Source organism: Pogona vitticeps, chromosome 1 (genome assembly GCF_051106095.1).
Source record: "Pogona vitticeps strain Pit_001003342236 chromosome 1, PviZW2.1, whole genome shotgun sequence".
NCBI classification, from domain to species: domain Eukaryota; kingdom Metazoa; phylum Chordata; class Lepidosauria; order Squamata; family Agamidae; genus Pogona; species Pogona vitticeps.
The window spans coordinates 312,997,901-313,012,914 of record NC_135783.1 but is presented as its reverse complement, the minus strand read 5'-3'; the positions used below and the strand labels follow the sequence as shown (position 1 = coordinate 313,012,914).

General features: G+C 38.9%; 1 protein-coding gene across 14 annotated transcripts in view; it reads left to right on the top strand.

Moving 5' to 3' along the window:
- The window catches only part of HECTD1 (HECT domain E3 ubiquitin protein ligase 1), an 89,771-nt gene that overhangs the window by 53,527 nt on the left and 21,230 nt on the right, over nt 1-15,014 (top strand). For 10 of the 14 annotated variants that reach the window (XM_078392108.1, XM_020788430.3, XM_078392112.1 and 7 more), the window contains exons 17-25: nt 881-1,027; nt 2,850-2,944; nt 3,814-3,919; nt 4,784-4,918; nt 4,998-5,137; nt 5,582-5,905; nt 7,186-7,352; nt 7,625-7,801; nt 12,020-12,856. In XM_078392108.1, the coding sequence (XP_078248234.1) occupies nt 881-1,027; nt 2,850-2,944; nt 3,814-3,919; nt 4,784-4,918; nt 4,998-5,137; nt 5,582-5,905; nt 7,186-7,352; nt 7,625-7,801; nt 12,020-12,856 (2,128 nt within the window). The remainder of the gene's footprint in view (nt 1-880; nt 1,028-2,849; nt 2,945-3,813; nt 3,920-4,783; nt 4,919-4,997; nt 5,138-5,581; nt 5,906-7,185; nt 7,353-7,624; nt 7,802-12,019; nt 12,857-15,014) is intronic. The other 4 variants (XM_078392140.1, XM_072986328.2, XM_078392127.1 and 1 more) reach the window with 1 other exon arrangement.

Genomic DNA, 15,014 nt, shown 5'->3' with positions numbered 1-15,014 from the left:
CACTGGTAACAACTTGTTTAGATTACTGCAGTGTGCTTTACGTGGGGCTGCCTTTGAAGATGAACCGGTGACTACAGCTGGTTCAGAATCTAGCTGCGCGACTGGTGAGTGGAGGAGTACGAGAGACCCTATTCAGCCAATTCTGGCCAGGTTACACTGGCTGCTAGTTGCTGCCCGGGCCCAATTCAGAGTGCTTGTTTTGACATATAAAGCCCTAAACGGCTTGAGCTCTGGATACCTGAAGGACCTCCTCCTTCCATACGAAACTACCCTGTAGCTGAGATATAGCCAGAAGGCCCTCCTGAAAGAGCTGTCCCTCAGTGAGGTGAGAGGGATGGCCTATAGGTGGAGGGCCTTTTCGGCAGCTGCCCCCGGTCTTTGGAATGTCCTCCAAATGACATCTGGCTGGCACTGACATTACAGACATTTTGGCACCAGGTTAAAACCTTCCTGTTCTGGAAGTTTTAAATTGAAGTTTTTAATTGAAGGTTTTTAATTTTAATTGATAGTTATGGATCTAGATTGTTTTTGTAGATTTTTTTCTGTATTGGTTTTTCAGTGTGTCTGTTTTAATTGAATTGTTTTAAATTGATGTTTGAAGCCGCCCAGAGACTCTGGCAGACTGTGGGCGGAAGGAAGGAAGGGAGGAAGGAAGGGAGGAAGGAAGGGAGGGAGGGGAATATACTTGTGGTAGAAAAAGAATTGGAAAGGTGAGCAGGAGGATCTGCTTTTTCTAATCTGTAAATTCTAGTTCTAATCTGCACCAAACTGTCATGAAACGTACTGTATTGCAAATGTATGAAACACATTTTTGTCAAATATCTTTTTTTTCTTGATTGCAGTGTAAAGTTAACAACGCCATTATGTGATTCTTTTTCAGTTCATTGAGGGAGAAAACACTTGGAGAGATTTAATGAAGACTGCTTTGGAAAATTTAATTGTCCTTCTAAAAGATGAAAATACGATTTCACCATATGAAATGTGCAGCAGTGGCTTAGTGCAGGCACTTCTTACTGTGCTTAATAATGTAAGTTTATGGAACAACCAGTGCAGTACAGCAATGGTCCCCAACCTTGGGCCTCCAGATGTTCTTGGACTACAACTCCCAGAAGCCTTCACCACCACCGCTGCTGGCCAAGATTTCTGGGAGTTGAAGTCCAAGAACATCTGGAGGCCCAAGGTTGTGGACCACTGCAGTACAGGACTTGGCAAAGCCAGGGTTAGAATTTCTACTCTGACATGAAATTCATTGACTAGTTTAGACCATTTGCTGTATTGCAGCAAAGCTACTTTGCAGAATAGTGTGGGGATGGAGTGAAAAGTAGGTGTCACCCAGAGCTCATCTGGGAAAGGGCAGAATACAAAAGCAGACAGATGAGGGACTGTTCATTTAAAAGTTTTTTGAGTTATCATGGATAGGTTCTCTGTGAGTAAATGGCTACACTTAAAATAATCTAAAAAGGGAGAAGTCCAAAATCGTTGGCTTGGTTTATATGATCATCATTGCTAGCATTTAGTACAAATCACTTGCCCTGTATGTTTCACTCAGTGCAGTGCTTAGATGTGAGGTTGTTTGCACTGAGATATAAAGGCAAAAACAGCTGTAGAGACAATTTATAAATTGATTGTTGTGTTAATTACAATAGTGTTTTGGTAAGGAAATTTGCACAGTACTGAGTGTCAGGGGCTTTCTCTCTTGTAAAATGGCAAGAAGATCAATATTTTCTGCCTCCTTGGCATATTATTCAATACCTCCTTGGTATATTATTCCAATATATTTGTGCCTGAGTAGTTTGTTATAGGAAAAAGCCAGGAAGCTTTCAGCCTTGGAACCCTATTCCACTTCCTGTTTTGTATGGATATTGTAGCCTTTATTGCATACAACAAGGAAATAGATACAGGCATACCTTGGTTTACGCACACCTCGGTTTACGAGCCAAAATCCATAAGAAATAATGCCTTGGTTTATGTTTGTTTACGGGGGGGGGGGGCGTTTCACAGTACGAAAAGGACGCATCGCGCCTGGAGGGTTCTAGCGCCGCCCCCATTTCTACGGCAATCCGTGTTCTGGTTTACGTATTTTCCACATTACGTAATGTCCTGGATGACGGATTAATTTCGTAAACCGAGGTACTACTGTAGAGGCAAAAGATACAGTTAGAAACTGCCTCCAGCCAAAACAACTGGAATTTGGGGAGATTTCTCTCTCTCCACCATCTGTTGTCTCTGTTCTCTTCCTGGAATCCACCATTAACAGGCAGTAAAAATAATCTGGGAAAGAAAAGAGGCAGAGGGGAGGGGGAACAACCAAAAAACAAAAACAAAAAACAGAAAAAAGGTGAAAAGGATTAACGGGCACTTACGGAGAGCACAGTCAAGGTGGAGAACACCACTGAGCTGAGCAACACATGGATTCCACCCATAAGGGACTGAAACCAAAGACTATCACTCACTGAGTTCCACAATCAATCTCTGTTCTTTTATAACTCAAAATCCCCTCCCTCCCAGATGTTCTGTTGACAGCAGCCCTTGTGATACTATTTTATTAAACATTTTCTGGACAGTGTGAGAGAAAGATGATGGAAATGGCAAACAAAAGAAGGAAACACGAGAGAATCCAAAACTGTCATGTCCCTTTCTTTTGTTAGAAGAAAACATTCAGGTTTAAGAGGCTGTATTTCAGAATTAATAAGTTATAGTGCATTTGGTAGACGCAGTTTTTATTTTTTAAGGTGTAGAGAATCTAATTCATAGTAAATACAAATATTTCTTATTCTGTTACATCTTGCTTATAATATGGTCTAATGTTTTGTGCAACCATTTAATAGTGTTTTTTTGTTTTATCTCAGAATGTAGATTTTGATTTGAAACAAGATTGTAGTCAGCTAGTAGAGAGAATAAATGTTTTCAAAACAGCATTCAGTGAAAATGAAGATGATGAAAGGTAGGATATTATAATTATTGACTATATGAGCAGTATATGCATACATAATTACATAATGTATATACATAATATATATGCATACATAATTTTTACAAATTACTTCTAGCAGTAAAAGTGAAATTAATCTTCCTTTAAAGCAACTGTTTGTTTAGAAGTATCTCTATTTTTTTAGTAGTTAATGGGTAGGTACTGAACTTTATTATTTTTACTGATACACTTTTAGGATTGTTTTTCCTTAAGTTGTGTATTGTATCATGAAATTGGTTTTCTGGAATTTTTCTACTTTTGAATTTAAATTGCTAAATTTTAGAAAATTATTCTGTACTGTAGCTTGAAGTATGTAGAACAAAGCAAATAGACAAAAAAATTTAAGAGCATGGAAGTTTGAGAAATGAATGTACTAGAATCCTGATTCAAATGAAATAACAGTTGGCTGAGTTGGAACAAATTGTCAGAAATAAGGCACTCAAAGTTTGTCCTCATAGTTTATAAGAAATTGGTGTTTTTAGTAAATGGACAAAATGGGAAATTATGACTCTTTACAAAATTGGAATAATATCTTCAGAAAAGGCCCATCGCTCAGTCGCACTGCTGTTGCAGGCATGTTTGACAGGAACACAAGAATGCGTTCTCTCTCTGTCTGCTTCTAGTTTGTAAAATGCTTTCCCTTAGGGATTTAGGTTGGTCCCCTCCCTTTTATGCTTCCACTACCAGTTGAAGGCTTCAGATAACTATAATGGAGTTCATAGATGTGGGTTTTTTTCTAACAAACGTTTTAATTAATTAGGAAGTATATCTATAACTTCCATTCATTTTTCAAAACATCTTATTTCATAGATATTTGTAACCTCTCTTTTCTGTTTTCATAGTCGCCCAGCAGTTGCATTAATTCGGAAATTGATAGCAGTATTAGAATCTATTGAACGTCTACCTCTGCACTTGTATGATACCCCAGGATCAACATATAACCTGCAGGTAATTTGGGGGTGTTATGGAAATGTACTGTATTTTTCTGTGTATAAGACGCCCCCATGTATAAGACACCCCCACTTTTCTAACCCAAAATTAAGAAATCTAAGTGGGGCTTAGCAAGTGTAGCGATCTGCAGGATCGCTTTGATGCCTGCTTTCTCCCTTCGTGCTAAGCCCTGCAGGGCTTAGCAAAAGGAGGGGGGAAGGGATCAAAGCAATCCCATGACAGCATGATCGTTTTGATCCCTTTCCCCCTTATACAGCCACGGGATTGCTTTGATCCTTTCCCCCTACACTTTCTCCCCATGGGACTTAGTAAGAAGAGCGGAGAGCAAGGATCAAAGCCATCCTGCAGCGCTTTGATCCTTGCTTTCCTTTTGCTAAGGCTTAGCGGGTGGAGGAGCAAGCAGGGATCAAAGCCCTGCAGGATCACTTTGATCCTTGCTTTCCCCTCTACTTCTCTCTCTCTCTCTCTCTCTCCCCTCAGCTTATTTCCATGTATAAGACAACCCTCAATTTTTAGTCTAAAGATTTTAGACAAAAGTATAGTCTCATACATGGAAAAATACGGTATTCCATTTTTAGTTTTACCACAAAAATTTCACCACTAATACAGGTGTGTTCAGAAAAGGGGCAGTGAGATGAAATCAGGAGCAATGATCATATTGGTCCAGAGCAAAGGAAAATACAGCAGAAGAAGGTGGTTCAGTAAAGGAGGGAAGGTTCACAGGCATATTAGTTGCCTGCAATTTATGAAGTGTATTTGATTTCCCTAATTTTTCAATTAACTTTGTGATTTCTAATATTCATTTGATATAGTTTGGAAATGTATGACCAAAGTAAATAAAACTTCATACATTGGTTTTAGATATTAACACGACGGCTACGTTTTCGTTTGGAGCGTGCTTCTGGAGAGACAGCTTTGATAGACAGAACTGGTCGAATGTTGAAAATGGAGCCTTTGGCAACCGTAGAATCCTTAGAACAATACCTCTTAAAAATGGTGAGCAAAAATCAATTTACCATGTTTATAGAAATGTCTGTTTATCTGATATATTAATCATTGTTACCTTTTTCTTCAGGTGGCAAAGCAGTGGTATGATTTTGACAGAGCATCATTCGTTTTTGTACGAAAGCTACGTGAAGGCCAGACATTTGTATTCAGGCATCAGCATGATTTTGATGAAAATGGCATTATTTACTGGATTGGAACAAATGCAAAGTAAGATCTGAGTTATCCCAAAGTGACACTGTACTGAAAATCTCTTAAACAGCAGAGTAGAATACAATTTTAAATCCATACCAGAATACAAGTTTGCATATTTTGCAGTGGTGCTGCAAGACCTTTATATCATTATTTTAATTTTCTTATAAATAATTTAAGTTGGTTTCCATTATTCAGAAGAAACTGTCTTTAGACTTTTTTAGGCATATACATATTTTATATATTTTAGGTCTTTTAATCAGTTTTAATTGCCCTTAGTTTGTTATGCAACTAAGACATTTTTAAAAGGTATGTGTATATAGCTTAGGATGGCTTTTGATAATGTGCTGTTTACATGAACAACAGAAATAACAAGCTGCCGTGCTATTTACAAGTTATTTTCAAGCTGTCTGTTTTAATCTGTATTTTTCAAGAGTAACTATATTGTTATTTCTATTGTAGAACAGCATATGAATGGGTAAATCCAGCTGCCTACGGGCTAGTGGTAGTAACATCTTCAGAAGGAAGAAATTTGCCATATGGGCGTTTGGAAGACATCTTAAGTCGTGATAGTTCAGCTCTAAATTGTCATACAAATGATGATAAAAATGCATGGTTTGCTATAGACCTTGGCCTTTGGGTAATACCATCAGCGTACACATTACGCCATGCTCGTGGTTATGGACGATCTGCTCTCAGAAATTGGGTTTTTCAAGTATCCAAGGATGGACAGATCTGGACAACTCTATATACTCACGTTGATGACTGTAGTCTTAATGAACCAGGGTATGTCAGTGTGCTTCTGTTCAGTACCTTAAAACAGACGTCTTTCACTTGTAATTGTGCTGAGTATTTCTATATTATTAGCTGCACAGTGTTTTTGCCTCTAATTAGGTGAAAATAGTCTGTGCTTTCTGTCTATAATAATATGGAGAATTCTGAAATCAGTGGGCTGAGTATTGAATGAAGGATCTGTCAGAAAGCTATGAATGTACTGGACTTTGTGTGCCAGGTTTTTCAGAAGTATATTACTATGCTAATGAATTAATTTAATAGTAGGTGGTAGTAGTAGTAGTAGTAATAGTAGTAGTAGTAGGTGTTGTACAGTATCAGCAGTGCCAAGTGCGCTGCCAGTACCAGTGTTTAAATATGATTCATCTGAGGGAACTGGAGAGAATAATTTTCCAGTATTGAAATTTGGTTGTCGTTTTGAAGTAGCAGTACAGTGGTGCCCCGCATAGCGACGATAATCCGTGCAGCAAAAATCGCCACTATACGGATTCATCGCTATGCGAAAAAAAAGCCCATAGGAATGCATTAAAACCCGTTTCATGCGTTCCTATGGGCAAAAAACTCACCTTTATGTGAAAATCTTCCATACGGCTGCCATTTTCGCTGCCCGGTAAGTGAGGAATCCGGGCAAAAACACAGCGGGCGCCCATTTTTTTTAACCCGGCGGCCATTTTGGAACCGCCGATCAGCTGTTGGGAAATCACTGTGTGAAAATCGGTAAGCGAAACAGCTTACTGATCATTGTAAAGCGATATTTTCCCATTAAAAACATCACAATGGGATCACAAAAACGATCACAAAAAATCGTCGCTATGTGGTTTTGTCATTAAACGGGGCGCCCGTTAAGCGAGGCACCACTGTATAGCCCTATTCAGGCATTTCAGTTAAAGGATTTCTTTTAACCCATGAATAGAAGGAGGAGGGTAGCTGCCTCTTCCCCATGCTAGATCTTGTGTGTAGCAAGCTAAAGTCTGTAGAGGAGGGCTTCTCTGCTCATTGAGTATCTTCATAATATGAGGAGCTCTGTTTTTTTAGACTTTCTCATTACATGCAGATAGAGATGGACCTCCTTTCCAGGTTTCAGTTTCTCCATGTGAGAGCTGCTTCAGAGAAGAACAGGATAGTCTGTTTCCTCTGCTCATGGAGTCAGTTTAACAGTCATAGAGCACTAGCAGAAAATTAGCAACTTGTTATTTATTCTAGTCAGGAGCCATACTTTTTAAAGTGACCAGTATCTTAATGTTTTCATCTGATTTCACCAAACCAATGTTAAGGTCAACAGCAACATGGCCACTAGACCCACCAAAGGACGAGAAGCAAGGCTGGAGACATATAAGAATTAAACAGATGGGAAAGAATGCCAGCGGTCAAACGCACTACCTCTCTCTGTCTGGATTTGAACTTTATGGCACTGTGAATGGTGTGTGTGAAGATCAGCTAGGTAAGTAATAAAATGAGCTGGTTTTTGATTGTTGGTAACATAGTAATATATGTCACATGCTGAACTTTTTCACAAACTTTCTTGTGCAAGTTAAAAGACACTGGGTCATGCCTTAAATTCAGATATTTTCACTATGTTTTAAGTGTGCTTTCAGTGTCAGTTGGATTGCATCCACGATATTTCAAATATTTTGAGTCAGGTCGGATTTGTGTATTCTTTGTACAGATCGGTTAAAAAGCTATGTCTGTAATCACTGTTTCAATTGTGTATAGGAAAAGCTGCTAAAGAAGCAGAAGCTAATCTGCGAAGGCAAAGAAGACTGGTTCGTTCTCAGGTTCTGAAGTACATGGTTCCAGGTGCCCGTGTCATCAGAGGAATTGACTGGAAGTGGAGAGATCAGGATGGTAGTCCACAAGGTGAAGGCACTGTTACTGGTGAATTGCACAATGGTGAGCAAATGGATAAATAATTAGTTTTCCATAAATCAGCAATTTTTAAAAGTAGGTTTACATATTCTCACTCTGTGATAGGGAAGTGTACATTGAAGAAATTAGAAGGAAGGCAGGAAGTAGTATAGTTACCTGAATAAATTGCTCAGTTTATTCTGTACCCTGCCAGAGACCTGTTTGGCTGTTTTGAATTAGGATTGTGCTGTATCTTTTTCCTAGCAATCCTGCTGAAATACAATTTATTTGAGCTTCTTTAAATATAGTTAGGCGCATAATCGTAAATACACTTACTTCAAAGTAAATTTCACCAATTTGTGATGGAATTTGTTACAAGATAAGCATGTTTAATATTGTTGCCAAGGAAAAAGGCCATTGTGCAAATTGGGCCACTAGGGTGTTAAATACTTGCAGAAGAAGGAAGTGAAGTTCCTTTGATTATTTATTTAAAATATTTATAGCCTACATTTCTCCTAGAGAAGACCCAAGGCTACTCACTGTACTAAAACAATTTTAAAAGCTAAATATATGTATAGATTATTATATAGTTTTAAAAAGAAGATTAGAAACTAACTAAAAATAAGGATGGGGAAAAAGGGACCAGCCTCGCCTTCTGTGGAAGAAAGTTCAGCAGTTTGGGAGGAGCAACAAACAAGGTCCTCTCTTATGTCCTCACTTAAAAGCAGTTGTGAGAGTGACAGGACTGAGAAAAATGGTAGTCTCATCGAGATGCAGGCCTTCAGATAGTTTTGATTCAAGTTCATTTAAGATAATTATTGTGTTGTAATAACCAGGAAGGTACATAGTTTAGGCTTCATACCAATTAAGTATCCAAAAACTGAGCTGTTCAGGACGATCTTCAAGGAACCCATACAAGTAGTTTTTTAGATCTGACCTCCTTAGTCAAAGAAATTTGTGCTGAATTTTAAAAAATGTGTTTAAGAAAGTAGATGGCTAGGAACACTTCATGGTTGTATATATGTTGGAACAAAATTCCATGGGGCAGCACAGCATGTTATGAATGAACAAAGAATTGTATTTGAGTTATATTACATGCTTGTTATGTACAGCATGGCATTTTGAAAGTTAAAAGGAAGTTATGCTAATTACATGTCACTTATGCAGAGGACCATCGTACTACTTTATTTTGTGATGATCCATTTTTGAATAAATATTTCCTCTATATTATATCAAAAATTTTTACTATATCTCTTCTGGCATGGCATTTGCAGCTTGCTTTTTCCCTTTGGTGTTTGTCAAGTTTTCTGTATCTTTTCATATTTTATTAGCTTCACTGGAATCCAGTTGCTGTTTTTGTGACACATTTGATTACATCTAATTGAGTAGTGCTAAGCGGATGCTCTCAGATTACCAGTTCATAGTGATTAGAATTATATTACTGTTCTTGAACAAAAGACATGACTTTATATTACTAAACAGAGGGTGGAATCTAGTGCTGTGCAAGTGACAGTCCATTTGTGTAGTAGGACTTCTTCCTCCTCCTTGCAGCTCCCCACATATCCCTTATATCTACTCTGAAACAGTAACCAGAATACCTAAATTGAATTTTGAGGGCTTGCAGAGGCAAGGGAGGATAATCTTTTCCCCACTTCTGATGGAAATAGTTCTATTAGTAAAAGAAAACTGGATTTCACTGAAAGTCTACATCATCCTGTAGGTCTCTCTGGTATAAAGTGCCTTATCTACTTCTGCTTTAACACTCTTTTTTATAAGTAACTTTACTCCTCATGCTGTTATTCACACTGAAAAGAAATGGAAATGGAAATATTGAATGTAGTATTTTGTCAAGTGCTTTTAGTTAGCAGTACTGAAGCCAGATAGTCTATCATCTTGGATCATCCACATTTATGTATAATGGATCAGCTGAAATCCTGTTGCATAGCATAGTAAGTTGCAGTAGAGCAGGCCCATTGAATCAGGTGAGATTTGGTGAGTCAGCTCTTCCATAAATTCCACCTATTCAAATGGGCCTACTCTAGTTGCAACTTTATGTAATAAGTCACAACCAGGATAGGGCCAATGGAACTTACGTTGGAGTTGACGTGCCATCGCATGTTATGTGTAAAATGCTTTGTAGTGGGTTACAACAAACAACAAATAGAATAAGGTGAAAAAAGTCATGGAGATGTTAATACATTCAGAGTTCAAATTCTGATTCCATGAATATTTTTAAAAATTAAAACTAGGAGCCTGATTATTTAAAACAAATTTAAATGCACACAGAGAGATCTTCAGATTGGTAGCAGGAAGAAGATGCAAGAATATTTGCTGGATCCAACTTGATGTGTTTTCTCCTCTTTCCCCACCTCACCTTAGTTACGGTAAGGTGTTGAATTGCCTGGTTGCAATCAGAAGCAGGAGCCTATACAGTGGTGCCTCGCATAGCGAGGTTAATCCGTTCCGGATTAACCTTCGCTATGCTGAAGCATCGTTGAATGGGGCAGGGATTTCCATTGGAACGCATTAAACATGGTTTAATGCGTTCCAGATGGGCCAAATACTCACCGTTCAGCGAAGCTTCTTAATGGCCGGCAGCCATTTTCGCGCCCTCGCCTCGCTTAACGAGGGCGCGAAAACGCTGCGCACGGCCATTTTGGGCCATTTCCGGGCTTCTGGCGGCCATTTTGGCCGCCGAACAGCTGATCGGCGGGCTTCGTTTTGCGAAGATCGGTAAGCGAAACGCTTACCGGTCTTCGCAAAGCGAATTTTGCCCTATCGAAAAAATGTTAAGCGATCGCATTAGCGATCCGAAAAAACGGATCGCTATGCGATTTCGTCGTTATGCGGTGCGCTCATTAAGCGAGGCACCACTGTACTTAAAAACCTGGCTCTTTGATTTCTAGTGGAATTTTCATTGAATTTACTGCTCTAGTGAGCAGTAGTTGAGACCAAGTTCTCTTTTCCAGTGACTTGAGATCATAGAAGGTAGAACACACAGTAGTTACCAAACCCTTTAAATACCCACACATCTCAGTTTGACTAAAATGTATTTCTAAGGAGCTTTAAAATGCTAAAAGAAATACTTTGATATCATTCTCTAATTACATTTTAGCTAAAATAACAGCAGTTTGTAGCACCTTAAAGACTAGCAATTTGGCGTAAGCTTTCATGGACTACAGCCAACTTCATCAGATGTGCAGTGTGTCAGAGATTGCAGTTAATGAGGTCAGAGGGAATATAAATACAAAAAGGATAAACAGTGGTAATTACCCAAAACAGGACATCAAGAAACAGTAGTTGGCTATATAAGCATACTTAGTGTTGATGAGCTGATAAACAAATGTAGTGAAATAAAAGCTTTTGTCCTGATTATCACTGACTATGCTAATTGTGATTTCCTCACCCACAAGTATGCATCTAGAGTTTCAACTTTATGTGCTCATTTGAATAAGACAGATTTTCATTACAATGCATATATTAAGCAGTATATCTATGTGTGAATGTCTGTAACCATTCCAATGTACAGTATTTCTATTCTCCCTCACCTCGCTGATTAAATCTCTAACCCACCCAAGTGAACATACAGTAATCTGTCAGTGAAGGCATACTCCATGCCCAGAATCCTTTGTGTACCTGATTATGGAGTGTCCTATTTGCATAATATTGGTCACATGATCAGTTGGTTTGACTGCACAACTAGTCATGCACAACAGCCAGCTGGAAAAGTGAAACCTGCTACCACTATGACCGCTATGCACTTGGCCAGCATTCCATTCTTAAAAATTGTGCACATAAAGGTCACTGTGGAAGCACTGTTTTCCAGCCTGTATTGCATGACTAGTTGCACAGCCAAGAAACAAACTGAGCATGTGATAGAGTTAGACTGGCAGCTCTTAACATCATTCACTTAAATTGTGACAACCTGGGATCCAGTCAAAATTGGTGAAAGGGTACCTAGCTGTGCTTGTGTGTTGTGGCAAGAGTAATAAAGAGTACTGTGGCAAATTGAAGACCAGCATGTCTTGTTTAGCATAAAAAGCCATAGATGGCAGCCACCCTCAAGCACGATGTTAAGAGCTGCCAGTCTAATTTTGTACATGCACAACAATCACATATCTTAGTCAAAACTTTTGTTTGGCTTTAGATTCTGTAACTCAGGGTAGTGGCCCAATAAGAAGCTGATCCCATATTGTGGAGCTACTGTCTGACACGCTCCTGTCTGCTTTCTGCTGGGTCTCACAAACTCCTGTCCCTTTCTAGGCTGGATTGATGTCACCTGGGATGCTGGTGGCTCTAACTCTTACCGTATGGGCGCAGAAGGAAAATTTGACCTCAAGCTTGCCCCAGGGTACGACCCTGATTCAGCGGCATCACCCAAACCTGTTTCATCCACTGTTTCAGGCACAACGCAGTCATGGAGCAGCTTGGTGAAAAACAACTGTCCAGACAAGATGACTGCTGCTGCAGGCTCCTCAAGTAGAAAAGGAAGTAGCAGTTCTGTGTGTAGCGTGGCCAGTAGCAGCGACATCAGCTTGGGTTCGACCAAAATGGAGCGGAGATCTGAAAATGTAATGGAGCAAAATATAGTTTCAGGCACTGACGTCCATGAGCCAATTGTTGTACTTTCCTCTGCTGATAGCATGCCTCAGACTGAAGTAGGGTCAACGTCCAGTGCAAGTACCAGCACCTTAACGGCAGATGTGGGAAATGAAAATGTTGAAAGAAAACTAGGACCTGACAACTCAATACGTGCAACTGGGGAGTCCAATGCTATATCCATGGGAATTGTTAGTGTGAGTTCTCCAGATGTTAGTTCTGTATCTGAGCTAACTAATAAAGAAGCAACTTCCCAGAGACCCCTTAGTTCTTCAGCAAGTAACAGACTCTCAGTAAGTTCACTGCTGGCAGCAGGAGCTCCAATGAGTTCCAGTGCAAGTGTTCCTAACTTATCCTCTCGGGAAACCTCTAGTTTGGAATCCTTCGTCCGAAGAGTGGCAAACATCGCTCGCACCAATGCTACTAACAACATGAATTTAAGCCGAAGTAGCAGTGATAACAACACTAATACTTTGGGAAGAAATGTCATGAGCACTGCAAGTAAGTAAAAATATTTTTTGTTTGACATACGCATTTCTGTGAAAGTAGAGAGAAAGATGTAAAAATTTGTAGCTTTGAGTTGCTGAGTTACCTACAATGTTGTGTGGGCCTGGGTATGTGAAATCAATGTAAATGCAGTAGTATGATGATTCTAGGGCCAAGCACTTACCCAGTACTATATGGGAAATTATCATAACCTTCTTTAGAGGAAGATAACCTACAACAAAAAGTGATATAGCCCTTTATTCCCTTTGAAGTAAAGTCTTTACTTTTAACCAACCACAAAAGTCCCTAGAAATATCTCATGAAATCATCTTAGAATATAATGCAATGCTTGTTCATAATGTAATTTTGAAACTATGTAATTTTTATATTTTCCCTTGATCTCTAAGTATGGAACTTAAGTTTAACTTTGGTTGCTTAGTGAAATCACAGAATGTTACAATATGAGAAAGGATAAAAGAAAGCAGTTATGTATTTATACTGCTTCTCTTATGTTTGGTTACTTATGCTTAGTTCTATAGACAAGGACAAAACTATAGCAGAAATATATCTTGTGCAACTCACTTTGTTTTGTTTGTTAATATCTTTCATTGGAATTTCTGATTACAGTACTGAACTGATAAGAATGTAAACAAAACTCCTGTAGTGATGCCTTGACTTACTAACTTAATCCGTAATGGAATGGTGTCAAAACGTTCGTAAGTCAAAGCAGCATTCCCCATAGGAATGCATTGAAATGCGATTAATCCATTCCGGCCGTTATTTGTTCTTATGTCAAGGCACGTTTTGTAAGTCAAAGCATTTGTTCCCATAGGAACTAATGCAAAACTGGTTAATCTGTCCTCTACCACTAGGGGGAGAATATTTTTTTAAACCTAAAATGACTTAGGTTAAAAAAAAGGGCAGGAAAGGGAGGGAGACACAGAGAGAGAAGACATTGGGTGAGGGAGAGAGTTTGGAGTCTAAAGCACATGCTAAACCAACACATTTTAACTCCACACATTTTACACCAATGCGTTTTAGACCAAGCCAGCACAGAACCTTGCAAAAACTTTTCTGATTTGCAAAGGAAGCATGCATGAACCATTGCAAAAACAAACGGAGCAGATTAGAATGCAAAGAGAACAAAGCAAAAAGCATGCAAGACACATCGAAAATGGGAGAAAAACCCCCCAAAAGCAACCAAACCCCCCAAGTCCCATTGGAAATGGGGGGGGTCAAAAAAACAAACAGATTCCCCAGGACCCATCATAAATGGGGAAAAAACACTCCAAAAAGGAACCACCCCCCATCGGAAATTGGGGGGGGGGGAATAAAAAACAAACACCCTTCAAGATCCATCACAGCATGGAAACAACCCCCTGTCAAAAATCAGGCTGGAAAAATACCCAGAACAGTTTTTAAAAATTATAAAGCAGCGCCTTACCTTAGGAGGCAACCTCCTCGGATCGCACTCTCTAACTTGCTGGGGTGAAAGAGCTACAAAGAAGCAGCCTCTTCACCACCTACAGTTAGCAATTTGAATTTCTCGCCCTTTTCCCCTGCCTTTTTTCTGTTTGTAAGTCAAAACTCCATTTGCAGTTCAAAGCAAAATTTTGTGAACTGAGCTGTTCGTAACTCAAAATATTTGTAGGTCAAGGTGTTTGTAAGTCAAGGCACCACTGTATTTTGATAGACCCAAAATGCTGCTTATAATTTTATACTGGAATAAGAATATGTCAAGTCATTTCACCATTTTATTTCATGGCAACTATGCTTGGCTGGAAGGTCCATTTGAATTCTAGATTTTTCCTAATTAATGAATGAAATTGGCAGTTTTTGCCACGAGAATTGGAAAATGTGTTTTTGTTTTTCATGGAAGAGAACAGAAAGCTAATGTTGGCATTGGAATCAGAATTGCAGCCTGTAGTACATCAACATGTTGAGGGTGCTTAAAATTCCCCTTTTGTTTGGAATTTTTATGGGTAGCACTTTGTTGAACTAAAAGGCAGTCAGTTTTTAGTTTACTGTTAAGCGTTGAATCAGAATATAATTATGCAAACCTGTTTGAACTAAAATCTGAGCATTTTGTAAATGATAGAAGAGTTATACTAATAATTTTTCTTTTAATGGAGCGAATCAGCTGTAGATGCTATGTAATCTGATAATTCTTAAA